The 20129-nt window shown below is 15.0% G+C and overlaps 5 protein-coding genes across 5 annotated transcripts, besides 40 other annotated features; 2 read left to right on the forward strand and 3 right to left on the reverse strand. All coding sequences in view use genetic code 6, as the record gives it.

Annotated features, from left to right (window-relative positions):
• The first annotated feature begins 433 nt into the window (after window positions 1-433).
• Window positions 434-478: a microsatellite.
• Window positions 434-504: a microsatellite.
• Window positions 443-501: a microsatellite.
• Window positions 476-524: a microsatellite.
• Window positions 489-538: a microsatellite.
• A 99-nt stretch (window positions 539-637) lies between these two features.
• IMG5_201650 (protein kinase domain protein) lies at window positions 638-1607 on the forward strand (the record flags this gene model as incomplete). Its single annotated transcript, XM_004023975.1, has 3 exons — window positions 638-713; window positions 773-1245; window positions 1305-1607. The coding sequence occupies 3 exons, from the start codon at window positions 638-640 to the stop codon at window positions 1605-1607; spliced, it is 852 nt and encodes a 283-aa protein (XP_004024024.1).
• Window positions 1560-1594: a microsatellite.
• A 695-nt stretch (window positions 1608-2302) lies between the features above and the next one.
• Window positions 2303-3183, reverse strand: IMG5_201660 (SPFH domain band 7 family protein; the record flags this gene model as incomplete). The annotated part of the gene is made up of 5 exons (XM_004023976.1): window positions 2303-2551; window positions 2598-2694; window positions 2760-2941; window positions 2994-3100; window positions 3156-3183. The coding sequence occupies 5 exons, from the start codon at window positions 3181-3183 to the stop codon at window positions 2303-2305; spliced, it is 663 nt and encodes a 220-aa protein (XP_004024025.1).
• Window positions 3184-3489: 306 nt separating this feature from the next.
• Window positions 3490-3596: a microsatellite.
• Window positions 3494-3747: a microsatellite.
• Window positions 3524-3743: a microsatellite.
• Window positions 3748-4030: 283 nt separating the features above from the next.
• Window positions 4031-4083: a microsatellite.
• A 56-nt stretch (window positions 4084-4139) lies between these two features.
• Window positions 4140-5126, forward strand: IMG5_201670 (hypothetical protein; the record flags this gene model as incomplete). The annotated part of the gene is made up of 4 exons (XM_004023977.1): window positions 4140-4239; window positions 4287-4430; window positions 4738-4802; window positions 5103-5126. The coding sequence occupies 4 exons, from the start codon at window positions 4140-4142 to the stop codon at window positions 5124-5126; spliced, it is 333 nt and encodes a 110-aa protein (XP_004024026.1).
• Window positions 4491-4657: a microsatellite.
• Window positions 5127-5142: 16 nt separating the features above from the next.
• Window positions 5143-5189: a microsatellite.
• Window positions 5190-5207: 18 nt separating this feature from the next.
• Window positions 5208-8368, reverse strand: IMG5_201680 (hypothetical protein; the record flags this gene model as incomplete). The annotated part of the gene is made up of 11 exons (XM_004023978.1): window positions 5208-5365; window positions 5843-5891; window positions 5949-6028; window positions 6164-6232; window positions 6746-6863; window positions 6948-7207; window positions 7498-7596; window positions 7673-7885; window positions 7987-8143; window positions 8205-8292; window positions 8340-8368. 11 exons carry the CDS (start codon window positions 8366-8368, stop codon window positions 5208-5210), a joined length of 1320 nt encoding a protein of 439 aa, XP_004024027.1.
• Window positions 6237-6271: a microsatellite.
• Window positions 6426-6491: a microsatellite.
• Window positions 6485-6523: a microsatellite.
• Window positions 6600-6646: a microsatellite.
• Window positions 6600-6652: a microsatellite.
• Window positions 6678-6765: a microsatellite.
• Window positions 6678-6783: a microsatellite.
• Window positions 7217-7307: a microsatellite.
• Window positions 7283-7341: a microsatellite.
• Window positions 7284-7351: a microsatellite.
• Window positions 7454-7494: a microsatellite.
• A 116-nt stretch (window positions 8369-8484) lies between the features above and the next one.
• Window positions 8485-8513: a microsatellite.
• A 15-nt stretch (window positions 8514-8528) lies between these two features.
• Window positions 8529-8587: a microsatellite.
• Window positions 8553-8586: a microsatellite.
• Window positions 8588-8762: 175 nt separating the features above from the next.
• Window positions 8763-8821: a microsatellite.
• Window positions 8822-9173: 352 nt separating this feature from the next.
• On the reverse strand, window positions 9174-9593 carry IMG5_201690 (hypothetical protein). Its single transcript, XM_004023979.1, has one exon. The coding sequence runs from the start codon at window positions 9549-9551 to the stop codon at window positions 9189-9191; it is 363 nt and encodes a 120-aa protein (XP_004024028.1). The 5' UTR covers window positions 9552-9593; the 3' UTR covers window positions 9174-9188.
• A 792-nt stretch (window positions 9594-10385) lies between these two features.
• Window positions 10386-10427: a microsatellite.
• A 670-nt stretch (window positions 10428-11097) lies between these two features.
• Window positions 11098-11143: a microsatellite.
• A 3398-nt stretch (window positions 11144-14541) lies between these two features.
• Window positions 14542-14576: a microsatellite.
• A 394-nt stretch (window positions 14577-14970) lies between these two features.
• Window positions 14971-15065: a microsatellite.
• Window positions 14986-15092: a microsatellite.
• Window positions 15003-15092: a microsatellite.
• A 101-nt stretch (window positions 15093-15193) lies between these two features.
• Window positions 15194-15245: a microsatellite.
• Window positions 15246-15415: 170 nt separating this feature from the next.
• Window positions 15416-15466: a microsatellite.
• An 849-nt stretch (window positions 15467-16315) lies between these two features.
• Window positions 16316-16377: a microsatellite.
• Window positions 16378-16617: 240 nt separating this feature from the next.
• Window positions 16618-16661: a microsatellite.
• Window positions 16662-17227: 566 nt separating this feature from the next.
• Window positions 17228-17266: a microsatellite.
• Window positions 17267-18232: 966 nt separating this feature from the next.
• Window positions 18233-18261: a microsatellite.
• Window positions 18262-18767: 506 nt separating this feature from the next.
• Window positions 18768-18814: a microsatellite.
• Window positions 18815-20129: the final 1315 nt, after the last annotated feature.

The raw sequence follows: 20129 nt of genomic DNA on the forward strand, positions 1-20129 counted from the left end.
TATTCAAAATATAATATAAAACTAATAATTAAAAAGCATAAATAATAAAAAAAAAAAAACAATAAAAAAAAAAATAATGAATAGATTAGGCAACAATGTATTTTATATAAGAATTTAATATTTAGTAAATAAAAATAATTTTTTTTAAAAAAGAACAACCAAAGATTGCCAACATAAGAAAAAGAAATAATACCAATTATGATAGGAGCTTCAAGATTATAAACTTTAGGTTCAATAAAAGATTCAGATTAAAAAAATAAAAATTAAAAATTGAAAGTATTATAAAAATAAATATAAGAAATTAATAAAATTATTATAGTAAATATATACATATAGTATTGATAATAATAAAGTAATCGGTAATGGTACATTTGGAGTAGTATATTCTGTAAAAAAAAATATAAAAAAAAAACAGATAATAAATTTATAAAATTATATATATATATATATATATATATATATATATTTATATATATATTTAAATATTTATTTAAATATTTATTTTTTAATTTTTATTTAAATTTAAATTTTTTTTTAATGTATTACTATAAAAAAGGCTATTAATAATTAAACTGGTGAAAAAGTAGCTATAAAAAAAGTTTTCTAAGATCAAAGATACAAGAATAGAGAATTATAAATGATGAAAGAAATTGGTTATCATACAAATTTAATAAATTTAAAACATTATTTTTATACAAACGGTGATAATAATAGTGTAATATTTTAAATAATTTTTAAAATTTAATATAAAACATAAATAAATATAAGCCAGATGAATTATATTTAAATTTAGTAATGGACTATATACCTGAAACATTATATCGAGTAGTTAAATATTATAGTAAAAAATAGAAAGGGAATTTCCCAAATATACTACTAAAATTATACTCATACTAATTAATAAGGGCATTAGGTTATATATAAACTCTTGGTATTTGCCATAGAGATATAAAACCAACTAATGTATTAGTTGATCCCAGAAACCATTCTCTTAAAATGTGTGATTTCGGTTCTGCAAAAAAATTAATTTCAGGAGAAGCTAATATATCTTATATATGTAGCAGATATTATAGAGCGCCTGAACTTATGTTTATGGCTACTTAATATACTACTTCTATTGATATATGGTCTGTGGGTTGTGTTATTGCTGAAATGGTTTTGGGAGAACCTATTTTTGCAGGAGAATCTAGTGTTGATTAATTAGTAGAGATTATTAAAGTATTAGGAACTCCTTCAACTTAATAAGTATTATTATATATATATATATATTATTTATTTATTAATATGTTAAAAAAATAAAACAGATTTAAATTATGAACTAAGATCATTAATAATCTAAATTACCTTAAATATAACCCACTCCTTGGAACAAAGTATTTTAAAATTGTAAAGTTGATCCTCTGGCTGTTGATTTGATTTCTAAAATGCTTATATATAATCCAGAGAAAAGAATTAAACCTTTATAAGCTTTATAACATCTTTACTTTAAAGAAATAAAAAATTCTAAATGTAAAATTAATGGGAAAAATTTACCTGAATTATTTGATTTTACCATTGGTTTTTTATTTTATTTTTATATTATTTTTATATATTTAATTATTAGATGAGGTGTTTAATAGAGAAGATTTATTTAAAAAATTAGTTCCTGATTGGTATATAAATAGAAGAGTCACTGAATCAGATTAATATTAAAATAATGAAGAAACAATATATTGAAAAAAAAAATTGTTAATAATAAGTAAGTGTTTATACAAAAATATTATTATTATTATTATTTTATTTGTTTAATTTATAAATTTTTAGTATCTAATGTAATTATATAATTAAGTATTAATATTTTCATTTTAATTGTTTATTATTTTATTTATTTTTTAAAAATGAAATACTTAATTTTTATTTTTTTATATAAAGTTTATTTAATTTATATTTTTTTATAAAATTATTCATTCTTAATCTGGACTATTTATTGCTATTGCTATTTGATTACCTTAATAATCTCTAATTGCTTTTGACTTTTGATAAAAAAAAATAAAATAAAAACAAAAAACAAAATTATTTTAATTAAAAAACTTACTTTAATAAATCTTAATAATTCTTTATTTGATAAATTTAATTGTCTTTTTAGTTTGCCATAAAATTCAGTATTCATTGATTGCGCTATAATTATAGAATCAGCTTCTGCTTTTCCTTATTATTCAACTTATTAGGCATCACCTTTTGCATAATTCTTTTTTTTTTATTTAAAAATTATTTAAATAAAAAATATTTTATACTATAGTAATTTCTTTTTAAAATTAAGCACTCATCTTAAGAGTTTCTAGCTCGACTAGTGTTCGACTTTTTTAAGCTTAAGCTTTTTAAATATTTTATTTAATAACTTCGGAAACTTAAATAGCTTTTTCGAATTCATCAGGTAAATCAACAGATCTTAATTAAAAAATTCTATAGTAGAATAACAATATATTTTAAATTATTTATTTAAAGCTTCTTGCATTTTCACACCTATTCTTTAAATATCAACAAAAAAATTGTATGCGGTATATTCAGTTGTCTTTTTTTATTTTTTGAAATAAGTATGATTAAAATTAAAAAAATACATTTTCTGTTAATGTATGAATAGCTATATGTGAGAAAATATTTGAATAATTTTCTCTATAATTATTATATAACTCAAATAAATCTTCATATATAAGCCTTTAAAAAAAATACTAATTTTTAATTTTAAATTTATTTTTTATTTTATATTATTTAAAATTAACTTATATTAAAAAGATATTTCTAAAATAACTTCTAAACCATCTGATGTTCTACTTCTTATAGGACCATAATCAGCTCCTTAATGATTACTATACTCTAAATTCAAAACTGTTTTTGGAAATTTTATAAAACTATGTCCAACACCTAAAAAATGTATTCCTGCTGAATAAGGCTTTTTTCCAATCTATTATTTTTTTATTTTTTAAAAAAAATAATTATTTTAATTTATATAATACTGATTTAGATATTGAACTATAATCAAGACCGTATTCATTTACTTCTAATGAGTTAAAAGATGATAATAATAATGTAAAAAGTGTAATTATAGATATTCCAAGGCAAACTAATTTATTATTTTTAAATAATTATCTATGTATTATAGTAATTTGATTAATTACTAACGCATATTTTTGTTGAGAAATCCATTTTTCTTAAAAAAAATTTTATGATATTTATATAAATATTTTAGAAAAATATTATTTATAAAAAATCTAAATATTTAATTTTTTTTTTATAAAAAAATACTTTTTAAATAAATATTTTAATATAAATATATGTAAATATAAAATAATAATTTTTTATAAAGATAATAATAAGATAAATAATATAAAAAAAATAATAAAAACCAAAAAAAAAAATAAATTGTAATTTATGTAATTTATAATAAAGTTTTAAAAAATATTTTAGCTAATATAAAATTTATGTAAATAATAATATAATAAATTTATTATGATAAAAAATATAAAGAAATTATATGAAATAAAGATAAATTAAATTAAATTAAATTAAAAATATAAAAAAATTATATGAAATAAAGAAAAATTAAATTAAATAAAATATAAAGAAATTATATGAAATAAAGAAAAATTAAATTAAATTAAATAAAATATAAAGAAATTATATGAAATAAAGAAAAATTAAATTAAATTAAATAAAATATAAAGAAATTATATATTAAATTAAATTAAATTAAATTAATTAAATTATAAATAATAATAATACTTTTGTTATTTTCAATTTATTAACTATTAATATTAATACTAAAAATTTTTTTAAATTATTTCATTCTAATATATAATACAAACTTTTTTATTATTTAATATTTATATTTTTTTTTTTTAATAAAAAAATATTTTTAACGATATAAAGTTGTATCTTTTTTACTTTTTTATCAAATTTTTATCAATTTTTTTTTATATAAATAAAATTTTATTTATAAAAAAATTAAATAAAAAATTATTTTAAAATATACATATAGAATTATTTAAAAAAAAAAAATTAATATAGAATAATTCATTTATAAAAATTAATTATATAAAATATTAAAAGTATATTTTAAATAATAAAAACTAAAATTTTTTTATTAATTTTTATATAAATAAATGGATAAATTATAATTACCTCATGCTAAGTTATTTTATTATAGTGCAGAATTATATAAAAATGGTACAATATCAGAAAATGAGAAACTAAAGTTAAAAGGTATTAAAAAAAAACAGTAAAATATTTTTTATTTAAAAAATAATAAGAAATGGTAATAAATGATGAACCTGAAATATTTGAAATATTAGAAAGTTATTAAAGTAATGGAAACGAGTCTTATTTTACAAACGGATTATTATGCTTATTGAGACCGAATTAAAAGCATCTTTATTAAACTTAAAATACTTAAAGTAAAAATAAATAAAATTAAAAAATATTAAAAAAAAGATGATATAAAAAAAAAATAACTTTAATAATAATAAGAATAATAAGTATAAACATAATAATAAATTTAATAATAGTAACAAGTTGAATAATAATAAGTATAATAATAATAATAATAATAATAATAATAATAATAATAATAATAATAATAATAAGTTACATAACAATAGTAATAATTACATAATTAATAATAGGCTTCAACTAATGTTTAATAATAACTTAGCGAAAACAAATAATCTAATTAGGAAATAATATATAACAATAATATATTAGATGATAAATAATCTTATGAAATTAGAAGAAATTTCATTAATAATAATCCAAGTGTTCCCGAAGAAGTACTTTTTTTATTTGTATAAATTTTTATTTAATTTACAAAAAATAGATTTCCTCTCCATTAGGTCTTAAATTATATAAAAGAAAAAGAAATTTAAAAAAAGCAGATCCTTCAATTAAAGATTATTTAAAACCATACAGCGCTGCATCATAATCCTGAAATTGAGGATTGAATATTTTTAATATAATCAAAAATAAAAATTTATTACGTAAATAAACAAACAAAATTAAAATAAATATTAAATAAAAATGTAAAACTTAAAAATTTAAATGTAATATTTTTTTATTTTTATTTTTTTTAGTAAAAGTAAAAAAATTATATTTGATTTAAATTTTATATTTTATTAGAATAATATTAAATAAATATAAAATAAAAAATAAATAAATATATATTTATATAAATAAAATCAATCTTATCCAAAAATGAAAACAAAATGATCTATTAAAGTTTTTGCTGTAGCAACATAACCCGAAAAGGGAATAATTTTTATTAAAGCTCTATAATTTGGATAAACAATAAACTTTAACATATATTCTATTTTCTAAATATCTAATTCAACGGTTCCTCTAAGTTTATAATTTACAAATTATTTAGTATTTCTTTATTAAGAAAACTCTTCTAAAGTTATGTTTTCTTTAAATTAAGGCAAATATTTCTTGAAATAATTAGGGCTTCTAATAACTTTATTATTCAAAATAAATATTTCGCTTTTTATTATTTCATCCCTTTTTAATTACCATTTTACTTTAAATAATTAAGAATTATCAGAAAAATCTTTAAAGTTTATATATTTAGGTAATAAATTTGGTAAAAACAAATTGAAATAAAATTCTCTTTAGTTAATAGTGCCACTTACAACTGCGTTTATTAGTCCATAAGGTTATCTTGAATAATTTAAAATCCCTTCTACTTTAATTTGTTTTTTTATTCCTATTTAATCTGGAAATAAATCATTTTTTAGATATAAATTAGAATCTATATTTTATTTAAAAAACAAATAAGAAAAAATTTAATTAATTTATTTATTATAAAAATAAATACTTTGATCTCCTTCAAATTTCAATTTAAAGTTTTCAACTGTAAAGCCAGACTTTTTTTAAAAAAATAAGATAAACAAGACATTAATTTATAAAAATAAATGATTTACTTTATTTCCTAAATATAAATTACACTTAATAACATACCTCTAAGTATTAATATCAAGTATTTTTTCCGAAATAGTCCCGACTTAAAAATCATGAGAATAAATAAGAATACTTTTTTTTTTTAAATTCGCTACTTTAAATCTTCTAATAATTTAAGGAGTTATTTTATAATTATTAAAAACTTTAAAACTATTCTTTTAAACCATATAAAGAGTACCTCTATGTTCTTTTTAATTTATTTGCATATTTTTCATAGGAAAATCGAAAACAGAAATGTCACTTTTACCTTTAATTTATTTTTTATTTAAATTTTTTTTTTTTTAAAAAAAAAAAATATTACTTAAATCAGAAAAATCAACATAATTATCTTAAAAAAATCCAGATCTATTAATATATTTTTAACTAGATTGAGTTTTTAATGTGTTTTTATTTGCAATTTTAATTTAATATGAGGTAGATTATAACTAATTATCATAATCATTTTTAGGTTAATTATTATTATTTTTAAGCTAATTATTATTATTTGTTGTTTAATTATAATTATTAATATCATTTTTAAATTGATTACTATCGTTTTAGTTTTTGTTAATATTTGCAAATGTCGGAAATTCAATATTTTTTTATTCTAAAGACTGTTGTTTTTTAATTTGGGTTTATTATTATTATAATTATTATTATTACATTAATTATTATAATTATTTTTATTTTTCGTAATCTATTTGTTATTAGTATTCTTCTTCTTCTTTTCTTTTTCTTTCTTATTCTTCTTTTTTTATTCTTATTTATTCTTCTTTTTTACTTCTTTCGTATTCTTCTTTTATTTTAATCTCTTATTCTCTCTCATATTCTTGATTTTAAAATGTATCTACTTAAGCTCCTTAAGATTCGAATTAATCTAAGTTATTTCCCAAATCATCCTAAACTTGATTTTGTAAAATTTTTTAAGTTTATAAAAATTATGATTATTATTCTTATTATTAAGATGCCGTTAATTTTTTTACAGGCATTTTTTTCGTTTCTTAAAAGTTTTAAGGAACAAACATTGGAAATGCTATTTTTGCTTCTTCTAAAGTTAGCTTTCTGAATTTTTCATAATCTATTTATTACTTTTTTAACATTAAATGATAGTCTAAATAATTATTATAGTATTCAGATATCGCAAATATTTATTATTAATCATCTAGTTTATCTAATTCATCTAAATCAATATTTTGAATTTAATTTTATATATTTTAAATATCTGGTAAATTTGCATCTAGGGCTAAATATTTATAATATATAAAAAAATATAAATAAATATATTTGTAAATGCATATATATAAAAAATTAAAATTAAATATATATTTATATATATATATATATATATATATATATATTTATATGTATTTATTATATTAATTATTTAATTATTATATTTTTTTATTAATTTAAAGTCTTTATTATAATACAAATTTTTTTTTTTGTATTAAGATTTTTAGAAAAAATACGAAAATAATTTAAGTATTTGTATATATATATATATATATATATATATATATATATATATATTACCTTCATAAAGAAAATCTAAGGCTTGTTCTTCAGTTTCACATTAATCTACAAATTCTAATATTCCTATCATTTAATTTTATGCTTTTAACATTAAATCAGCTATATTAATAAAACAAAAATATAATAATTTTTTTTTTATAAAAACGTATGCTTGAATTGATTGGTTTAGGTTTACTAGCAATTTATTTCGATTCTTGTACAGGCGCAGCAGCTTTTTTTTCTTCGAAAAATAAATAACTATCAGGAAATTAAATATTTTATTTTTTTAAGTTCTCTTGAATTTATATAAATTATAATTTTTTTCCATTTTTATCATTTTCCCAAGTTTTTGCCCATTTCATAATACATTCCATACATAATCTAATAATTTAAATACCAGTATATTCATCTAATAATAATAAAAAATTTATTTTTATTTTTATATATATATTTATATTAATAAAAAAAAATATAAATAAGAAATTTTATTTTATTTATATTTTTTTTTACTTTCTTTATACATTGTTTATCCTCTTGTTTCTTTTTTATTTCCTTTATCAAATTCACATATTTCTTATATTTTTTTTAAAACAGAATGCTTTAATAAACTAACTACAAAATCAGTATTCGATTTTTAATCTTGGGGAGTTACACAATCTTTTAATAGCTATTTTTTGTTATAAATAAATGTTAAATTATTTATTATTATAATAAATCTATATTTTTACTAGCATAGCATAAAATTTGTTTATACCCTTATGTTTCTTACTACCTAAGACATCATTTATTTTATCTAATACTTTATTATATTATTGTCTATTTATTTTAATATATTTAAATTTATATTATTTAATAATTTATACTTATCTTTTTGCTTTAAAATAATATCCATTATTTCGTTTCTTTTCTAATAATAACTATTATCCGATTCTATTATTTTTTCAATTGTATTTGAAATATCAACCATTTTTAAATAAAATATTTTCACAAAATTTAAGTTATTTATTTATTATATAATAAAAATTATAAATAAAAATAAAACTATAAATAAAATAATAATTATTTAATTTAAATTATAATTACATATATAATTAATTATATATTTAATTATCAATTTATATTTTTTTAAGTTAATTATATATTTTTTAAAAAAATTAATAATTTCAAACTTATTTTATTAAAAAATAAATATTTTTGTTGCGTTTTCTATAATTATTAGTTATATATTTTGCTAATAATTTTCTTTATTATATTTTTTTTTTTATTACAATTATAAAAAAATTAAGAAAACTAAAAATTAATATATATTTGTTTATTAAAATAAAAATTATTATATTTTTTTTATATCAAAAATTTTTTAACAATTTTTTTTTTTAAAATAAATAGTTACCTTTATATATTTAAAACCAAATTAAAGGTTTTTTATTAGTCCTTAAAAAAAATATAATATATATATTTTTTTTTATATTGTTTCTACTATTATTATTAAAAATAAATAATATTTTATGTCATTATATTTAAAAATAATTAAATAAGTATATATTTTTTTTTATATATTAATTTTCTAAAATAAATAAACTGAACATTTTTAAAAAATTAAATTTTATAAAATAAAAGGTACACATTCAGAAACATAACAAAAAAAAGAACACAGAACACAGTTTAATTACATATATAAAAATATTTTTTTTTTGTTTAAAAGTAAATTCATATCAAGAAGAAGAGAATTTAGTAACGGCTTTAGTTCCTTCAGAGATAGCGTGTCTAGCTAACTCACCAGGTAATAAAAGTTTAACAGCAGTTTATACTTCACGGGAAGATAAGGTTCTTCTTTTGTTGAATCTAACTAATTTGGAACCTTCAAGGGCGATTCTTTCGAATGAATCATTAATGAAAGAGTTCATTATATTCATAGCTTTTTTTGAGATACCGACATCAGGGTGTACTTATTTTAATACTTTAAAGATATAAATGGCGAAAGTTTCAACTCTTTTTTTGTGTCTTTTAGTTTATCCTTTGTTAGCTTATTATTTTACTTTCTTTTCAGTTGCTGCAGGGGCTTTGTTTGGGGCCATTTTCTTTTTTATTTAATTTTTTTTAATTTTTTAATTTTAATATTAAATTCTAATTAATTATTTATTATCTTTTTTTTAAATTAAAAATTAATTAATATAAATATCTGTATCTTAAAATTCATTAAATATGATTGGAGAGTTTTTTTTTAAAAAATAATATATTTTTATAAAATGTTATTTTTTATTTTTATAATTTAAAATTATTGAGGGAAAAACATAATATTTAAAATTTATAAGATTTAATATTTTTCTTTTTTACAATCTATTAAGTTGTTTATTATTTTTGTTTAAGTTAAAAGAAATATAAAAAATAAAATTTAAAATTAAAATATTAATATTTTTTTTTTAAGAGATGTTTTAAATATAAATTTCAATATAAATACATTTATTAATTATTATTTCATTATATATTGAATTATTTTATTTTAGATATTCATTTTATTCAAGAAAGGTCATTTATTAATTTCTAATCTTCTTATAATCCCCAATTAATTTTATATTTAATTAAATTTATATAAGGAATAGAAGAAAGATAGTTTTTCTTTATTTTTATTTTTTTAAATAAATAATAAACCAATACTAAATTAATAAATTATAATTTTTTATTACATGAGCTAAATAATATTTTGTTAATTTTTAGCAATATGGATGTTCTTCATTATATTAATTATATAATATAAACTTTCTTAATAAAATATTAAGATTTTTAACATTATTATCAGATAAAACAGAATTATTAATTTAAAAAAAAAATCTGTTTAAGCTTTAGTCTATAACACTATATTTTTAAGTATAACTATCAATATAATACTATCTAAAATCTTTTAGAAATTAAAATAAGAATATAATAGATAAATAAAATATATATATATAAATTAAACCTTCTGCTGGTAAATCGGAATTAAATTTTATTGAAAAATTTATAAAATGATTTGTTTTGCAATATAACATAAATATTTCTGATTCATTATTCGCTATTTTTGTTTCTTCACTAACCTTTCAAAAATATTTTTTTTTATTTCTTTATTTTTTTAAAATAATACCATTCTTTGCTTTAATAATTAAACATGTAAAATCATTATATTTGAATGAATTTCTGGATTTTCCAAAACAAAAGGAAATTATTCTTATATATAATTTGTTTCATTTAAAAATTCAAATAATTCATAAGATAAATTGTAACTTGGTTCTCTTCATATTTTTTTTTATTTTTAAATATTCAAATTATATTATATATTATGTATTATACGATAATGTATAATTGCCAAAAATTTTACTAAGAAAACCTTTTTTTTATTATGTATATACCTTTTTATTTTATTATTTTTTTAAAAATATGAGTTTTTTTAATTTAAAAATAAACTTTTTTGGGTATTGGAATAAACTTTTATGTTTAATTTTAATTTGAAAAATTAAAAAGCAATTTAGTATATTTCATTTTGTAAAGTTTTTTTTATTTATAAATATTAAACAAAAATACATATATGTTAAAAAATTATACTATTTATAAATGATTAAAATAAGTATTTTTAATTATTTATTTTTGTATATAATTAATTTTTATAATATATATTTATAAAATTAATATTTATTTAAATATTATAGTAAAATTATTATAAAATTTATTGTCTTAAGTCATAAAAAAAAATGTATTCATAAGTTTAATTTCATATTTAAAAAAATTGGAAATTTGGAATCTTTTTAAATCAGAATTATTATAAAGTTTTTTGAAAATTAGTTTTTTTTACTGTTAAAATTTTTTAATCTATTTTTAATTAATTAATTTAAATATTATATAATATATATTCAAAAAAAAAAAAAACAAGAAATAAATATAATATTTAATGAAGTAAAGAGTTATAGTTTTTACTAATCTTAAAGTTAAAAAAACATATAAATACATTCATTTTAAAAAATATTAATTATTTTTTTATTTTCTGATTTATATATTTCTCAAAAATATTAATTTTATACAAATAGAATAATAGATTTATTATTGAAGACAATCCAAACTAGCAACTTTATTAAAAAATAAACATATAAAAAGACCATATATTATATTTAACAAGTAATAATAAAATATGTTTAAGTAATACCATAATTATTTATTAAAATTAATAGATTAAAATAAGGTTTAGAGGTTATAAATGTTTTAAAATAAAACCTATTTATCTTAAGATATATTTAATATAGTTCCTTAATAAATTTAATCTTTAGTAGATATAGAGATAATTGATATTTAATCAAATAGTTACATTTAAATATGTTTATCAAGTAAAAATATTAATTTCACTCAAAAAAACATTAAAATAATTATAAATAAAATTAAAAAAGAATATGGAAATTTATTTATATATGTTAACGGATTTGATAATTAAAATACAGGATCTATTAAATAAAACTATTTTAAAGAAACTAACGAATTTGAAAAAAATAGTTATTTATAAAAGTAATAAAAATTAGAATTTTATTATTATTCATTATTTTAAACAAATTTAAAAGCATTAAACAGATTTCTTTGGGAAGTAAGAACATAGCGATAGCTTTAAATGGTTATAAATATAACATATAATTATTTTAGAAATATATTAAAAAATAATTTAAAAAAAAAGAAAATGGAAAAATATATATTCTCGATTAAATTGATTAAATATAATAAGATAAAAATATTCCTTAAATACTTAATATCGAAGAACAGTTTACATAATGTTAAATTTTAGGAAAAGACAAAATAATAGCTTTAAGTTAAAATGGGGATTTATTTATTATAGGCTTAGATTAATAAAATATGGAAAAACCTCAAGTGAATAAAATAAATAAAAATAGCGACATTCATTTTAGCGAATTTAGTATAAAAGAAAACTATGATTTTGGGTGTGTTTTAAACTAAAAAGGAGAATTATTTTTTTTTAATTTTGATTTTGAATGTTGCAAATATGAAGGAAAAAATGGCATTAAAAATATGTTTTTTTGTGAAGAAAAAATATATGGTTTACAGAAATATATGTTATTAGAATTTGAAATTAATATTTTGAAAAAAAATGTATTTTTTGATTAAAATCGATTTTAAATTTTGAAAGAAAAATAATTAAATATATTAAATTATTCTCCGAAAATTTATTAGTTTTCAAGAAGTGTTGAAGAAATAAAATTTATTTCATCAAATAATTCTTTATATTTAGCAATATATTTATGTAAAAAATAAAAACATATTAATATTATTGAAATAAATAAAAATAGAATAAATAGAATCTAAAAATAATAATATTTTTATTGATGAATATAGCATATTGAGTTTTTTTAATAATAGAAAATTTAGCTAAACTCCAAAATAAAATTCTTAAAATTAAATATTTAATTAAATTCTATAAAAGAAATAACCGATAAATGATTATAAATCTTGCTAATCATATAAAAATATGTAAATAAAAAAAAAATAGGTATTTTTTTGTTAAAAAAAAATATTAAAGATTTAATTAAGAATTAAATAGAATTTTTAAAGTAAGTAATAACTTAATAAATAAAAGCAAATTAAATGTAAGTTGTTAAATTTAAAATTAATAGAAATTCTTTTAAAGTAGCTTTAATAATGAAAATGAATAAATTATTTTAAAAAATAAATTAAAACATTTAAATTTATCAAACCCAATTAATAAAAAAAAAAAAGCCTTTTAAAAAATTAATATTGGGAAAATAAGTATACATTAAAATAATACATTATAAGCAACAGTAAAGTTGAATTAAAATATATCATAATAAAGCCAAAATATATAAATATAATTCGAGGATTTAAATCTTCCAAAAAAAGCGCCTTAGACGCAAAAAAAAAGCAAAAATATAGAATGTTTCCTTAAATTAATGTTACAAAATAATGAAAATTATACTTAATAAGACATTAAAAATCAAGAATAAAACTCAAAAAGTACTCAAAACTTAATTTATTCTTGCTAAAAAACATTTAAATCATTTAACATTTTAAACAAAAATAACGAATATAAATAAACTAAAAGCAACAGTAATATTTTCAGTAAATAAAATTTCTTATTTGATAAAAGTGATGAAAATAGTTTTATATTAAAAAATAGTACAAATATAATAAGTTAATATTAATTTGATAATAATTAATTAAAAAGCGAATATTTGAGATTCGAAAAAGAAATATTATTTAATAAAAAAACTGTTTTTTTACAATCAAAAAGTAATTAAATTATTGAATATAGAAATAAAAAAAGTGAACAAAATTATTTAGATGAATTTATAAAAAAACATAATTTAAACTAAAATAATAAAGGTTAATTTAATTTTAACATAAATATTAATTCTTCTTCTAAAAACAATAATAGTTTTCTTTTTTCTTCATTTTAAAAAATTAATAATGAATTAAATTCTTCGTTTTTTAATAGAAACAATCATTTTTTTAATAAAAAAATATAAAAAAAAAATGAATTTTCAGATAATTAACTAAAAAGTAGAATTTCTCTTATTTTAAAATAATCTTTTTCTTAATAATATTCTAATAATTTTTTTGAACATATAAAAAAATAAAGTCATTCTTAACATGTCTTCGATTTTAAAACAAACGAAATTTCAATTCCTCTTAAAATTCATAAATCGTAAAAAAGCTAAACATTTCATTAAAGATAACACACAAATAAAAGCGATACTTTGAATGCTTCATAAAGCTTTATTTCTGAATAAAAAAGTTAAATTTGTATCACTGATAAAATTATTAGCGAAAAGAAAAATAGTATTGTTTAAAAAAATTCGATTTCTCCTATTAAGAATATTAGTAAAACATCTTCTAAACCTCCTTAAAGTCCTTTTAGAAATATAATAAATAATTACAGTTTTAATAAAAATGAAGATAATTGTAATTTTAGTAATTTTTCATCTGTTTTGAAAAAAGAAAGTAAAGAAAATTCTCATTTTTTTGATAAAAATAATTAATTTATTAAAAATTATATTCATAATTTAGATTTTTAAAATGATAAAAATAGTTTATCTTAAAATAATTTATTTTAAAATCCTAATAATGATATTAAATAGGAATTAAATAATAAACCAAATAATATTTAAAGTAGTAATTTTTTTTAAAATATAAATAATAAAGATATTTAAAATGATAATAGTTTATTAAAGAAAAATAATAACTATATAAAATATTATTCAATTTAACAAAAAAAATCTGGTCCATATCTAAAAAATAGTTAAGAAAATAATATTTAATAAAGCCTTACTTAAAAAGATGAGGAAATATAATCTAATAATAAATAAAATAATTAGAATCAAATATAAAATAATAATTAAAATAATGATAACTTAATAAACAATTATAAAATTTAAGATAATAATAATAAAAAATAAACTTAAGATGGTGACACTTATGGTCCATAAAATTAACTTTAAAATTTATAAGGATTAATATAATAACACTAGAATATAATTTAAAATAATTAATAAGTAATAAAATAAGATTAAAATACGATTTAATAAAATTAATAATTAATTAAATAATGTTAAGAATTAATATTAAAAAATTAAAATATTATATAAAAGCAAACTTAAATTATTTAGCCTTAAAATATAAGCGACAATTCACTTTTTGCCTAATCATAAGTAAATTCAGAAAAAGGATATTTTACTTTAAAAAATAACAGTTTTTAAAATAATTTAAAAAATTAACATTTTGAAAATGGGCAATAAAATAATTTCAATAATTAAACTCAATTATAAAAATTTCTAAAACAAAATACTTCTGAAATTTAGTAAAAACTAAATTTAGAAGAAAAAACACCTTAATAAGTTTCAATTGAGTAAAATTTATTTCTAAATTCTTAAAATTCATTTAATAATTCTAACGAAATAAGTAAATTAAATGATAAAATAAAAAGAAATAAAAAAGTAAATATAAATAATAACATTAAATATTAAACTGAAAATAATTAAAAATAAAAAACAAATGTGTTTTTAAATTTAACAAATTAAAGTATTATAAGGAGCGATAAAAAACAAGATATTCGAAATAGTTATAAATTTGACTAGAATTATAGTAAAGAAATAATAAAAAATAAAGATATTTCAATTTATAGCCATAAATTAAATGAAAATTAAAACTCAGGTGAATATATAAATGCAAATAGTAGTATAAAAGTAAAAAGTTAATAAGAAATATAAAAATATCATATTGCTAGTAGTCATAAATTAAATTCTAGTTAAAACTTATCAGCTTCATATAATAATAACATGTAATAATAAAGTTTTTATTCATTAAATAAGAATTTTTAATTGAACAAAAAGAATGTTTATAATTTATATAGTCCTAAATAAATATTTTCTCATAGAAATTTAAATAACAATACAAATAACTAAAATTTATAAAATTCTAGTTAATAAAACAAATCTTAAGTCTTTTAAAATAATTCACATTTTTTTAAAAAAAAAATCCTTAATAATATTTAGGAGTATACAAGTTTGAATTTAATTATGAAGAATTAAAATAAAAAAATATAAAATTAAAACTTAAGTAATAATGTATAAAAAACAAATTAAGAATCTTATAAAAGTATAAATAAAATATTAGATAAAAAAAAGAAAAAAAAGTTATTTTTAAAAATAGAAATTAAAAAATTAATTAAAGTAATAATAAAAAATAGAAAATGAAAAAAACAAAAAATCTAATATTAGTTAAAAATTATCAAACAATGCTTCAATAAATAATACAGTTTAAAATAATAATATAAGTAATTTAAAAATATCTATTAAATAATAAAAATAAACTTAAAATTAAATATTAAAATAAAAAGAAATTACAATAAAATAAAATTAAGATTTAAATGAAATTTTATTTGAAGTGAAAAACAGATTAAATTCAAAAAAAACACAGTAAAATAATAAGATTTAAAATAGTAATCTAAAAATGAAAGTTAATAGAATCAGATTCCATAAATATAAAATGAATAATTTAAAAATTTAAGAAAAATTTCTTAGAATCTTTCATATGATAAAAAATGATAAAAATAATAAGTTAAGCTACAGTAGTAAATATGATAAAAAAAAACAAAGTAAAAATAATATTAATAATAATAATAAAAAAAATAAAAATAATAATAAAATGAACGATTTTTTTTTATTTAATAATAAAAAATGCTAGAATTTATTTATTTTATCTTTTTAATTATAAAAATTAATATTTAAAAACAAATATTATGGCTTTAGATAAATAATCAATTATTATGAAAAATTAAAATAAAAAATAATTCCCTTTACAAATAAAATTAATAAAATCATTTTTTAGGATAGTTTTTTGAAAATTAAATTTTAGCCTAAAATTTTTAAAATTATAAATATTTATAATTACTTTCATAAAAAAAATGTTTTTTATAAATTTGTGAAAAATTATTAATTTTAGTTTAAAATGGACTTATTTATATAAAAAATTTCTAATGTTTTAGAAATTAAATTTAAAAAAAATTAATAATAAGTTTTTTTAAATCTTTAAAGAATAAAAATTTCATAAAATATTGAATAATTTTAAGTATTTGAATCTCCAAATAATGATATTGAATATGAAGAATAATATAGGCAGTAAAATGGTATTTATATATCTATAATATTTAATTATAATTTTTAAGTATTTTATTTATTGAAAAAAAAAAAGTAATGTGTATTTCATAACCATAATAATATTATGAAAAAAATAATTATAATTAGAAAAATATTTTTAATATAAGTTTAAGTCAAAAAAGTATAAATTATGATTAAAATTAACAAATTAATTAGTAATTTAATTATGATAATTTTTAATTTGAATTTTCAAGCAAATATAAGTAGAGTAATAATGCAAATAGTAGTAGATAGGGTAATTCTTATAAAAAACAAGACTGTTAATATGCCTTCATACCAGGATAGTATTATGGAAAAAACGAATAAAGTAATTTCATTAAAAAAGCAAGTCTTAACGAAATGAATAAATAAAATAGTTGGAAAGATAATGAGAAAGCTTAACATTTTCCTGCTTTTTGTAAAGTTATTTAAGCTTAAAAAAATTATATTGCAAATTAATTTAAAAAATAAATTAATAATAAATCGAAAAATTGAAAAAATTTAAATAATTAATATATTTTGAGTTAAACATAATATATTTATAATGATTATTTTGCAAATTTTTTTTATTTTCAATTAAGATAATATTATTATTTTATTAATTATTAGTATTTTAATTTTATTATATTTTATTAAAATAAAATTATTATTATATTTCGATAAAAATACGAATAAATAATTAAAATTAAAAAAAATATATAAGTTCTTAATAATTCGATTAAATGTCTTGGTAATAATCTTCAAATAAAAATAATTTTTACAAAACCTAATAAATATCAAATAATGAATAAAATCAAAAGTTAAAACAGGAATTTTTAGTTTAAAAAAAAGAATAATAAATTAATTCTTTTTATATAGAAAATAAAGAAAATCATAATAAAATTGTATTATAGGAAAGAAAGTATTAAAAAGATTTATTAAAAAACATATAGTTATTAAGAAATCGTGTAAATTTATTAGAAAAAGAATAGGCATAATTACTAAATAAAGTATAATATACATAAATTTAAACACATTAAATTATAAGAAATAAAACAGCTTATTAAAGTCGATAGAATTTTAAAGAAATATAAAAAATTAATAGATAAGAAGAAATAGATAAAAGAAAACAAGAAATTTAATAAATTAGAGACATGTAAAAATAAAAAAATGCTCTTATTAAATTAAGTAAATAACAGTAAGTCAGTTTTAATGTAAGGAAAGTTAAAAATTTAAAATATTAGCTTTAGAATGTTTAATAATTTTTTTTATAATAAACATTATAAAAAAATAATTAAATTTTTTGTAAAATTAAATAATAACATAAAATTTAAGAAATTAAAAAACACAAATTGATTTAAGATAGGAAATAGTTAGCTATTAATTTATATAATTAAAAATGTTAATAAGAAATAGTGAAAAAATAAAAATAAGAATTATTATATAAAGAGTTAGAAAAAAAAGAATAATAATTAATTCAATAATTATAAATTTCATAAAAAAATCAAGAATAAGCATTATTAGAGTTAGAAAATATATAAGCAACTAAACCATAATAACTATTGGAAAAAAGAGAATTTTAAATTAAAGATTGTTAAGTGAATGCTTATTTTCTTGATTATTGAAAATATTAATTATATATATATATATATATATATATATTTATATATATAAATATATATTATTTATTTATTTTTAAGGTTGAAAGTATTTATTTATATTATTTTTATTTTTTTAACAATTATAAAAATTAATTTATTTTAAACAATATTTATAAAAACGATTTCATTTATTCATAAAGTTTCTCCCTCTTATTTGGTTAAAAAATAAGTTCCTTCTCCTTCTAATCTATAATCTAAATGTTTTTTATTTAATTTTATTTTATATTGTATTTTTATATTGATTTAATTAATTTTTTTTACTTATTGGTAAAATCCAAATAAGAGGATTTTTTCCAAGAATTTATTTAAAGTTTTCTAATAATCCTAAATCGTATTTCTTTTTTAATACAAATAAAATATACATAAATATTAATTAATTATTAATAAAATATAACAAATTTACGTTTTCATCTTTTTTTTTTTCACTTAATTCAATAGTAGTTTTATTACTTGCAATCAATCTTTAATAAAAAATTTAAATAAAATAAAAATATATAATTTTAATTATATTTTTGTATACATAATATGAAAAGAAAATAAGAATGTTACAATACATAATATTAGAAATGAAAAATAAAAAGTCAAAGCAACCAAAAATACATAAGCAATTGATATAGAATTTGTAACAAGACAATCAAGATAACAATTAAAATAATTTATAAATACAAAAACTATAACTAGAACTATGTTAAACAAAAAAATTAAATAAATAAAAAAAAATATTAAAATATAATATAACTATATATACATGCATAAAAAATCATACAAAAGAAATATTTATAATTATAAAAACCAATACAATTATCTACCCATTAACAATGATGATCCATTTTTAGTATACAAGCTTTACATTAAGAACAATGATGTGTTCTAGGAGGTTTCATAATACTTTTTTTTTATTTAAATCTATTAATTATAATACTATATATTACTTAATGCATTTTTTACATTATCTATATTAACGAGCTTATATTTGTTATTATACATGTATTTAATATAATTGATCTAAAAGTCGTTAGAATTCTTCTTAATCATTTATTTCTATGTTTTCTTTATTCGATAAATTACTCATATTAAAATTTTTAGATACCAAATTATTTTATTCAGATATTTCATCATAATATACATCACTAATACTTCTATTATTATCTTTAAATATTTTCTATTGTTAATTATTATTTTGTTACTTATATACTATTATTTAATTACATCTTCATTATCTGTAATTTTATTTTTATCTTAATTTATGTTAAATTATTCATTATCATTTTAAATTAAAGCGAAATCTTATTATGAGCTTAATTTTAGTGTACCTTTTTATTTAATATATTTGCTG

Source organism: Ichthyophthirius multifiliis (assembly GCF_000220395.1).
Source record: "Ichthyophthirius multifiliis unplaced genomic scaffold scaff_1120509251426, whole genome shotgun sequence".
NCBI lineage: Eukaryota > Ciliophora > Oligohymenophorea > Hymenostomatida > Ichthyophthirius > Ichthyophthirius multifiliis.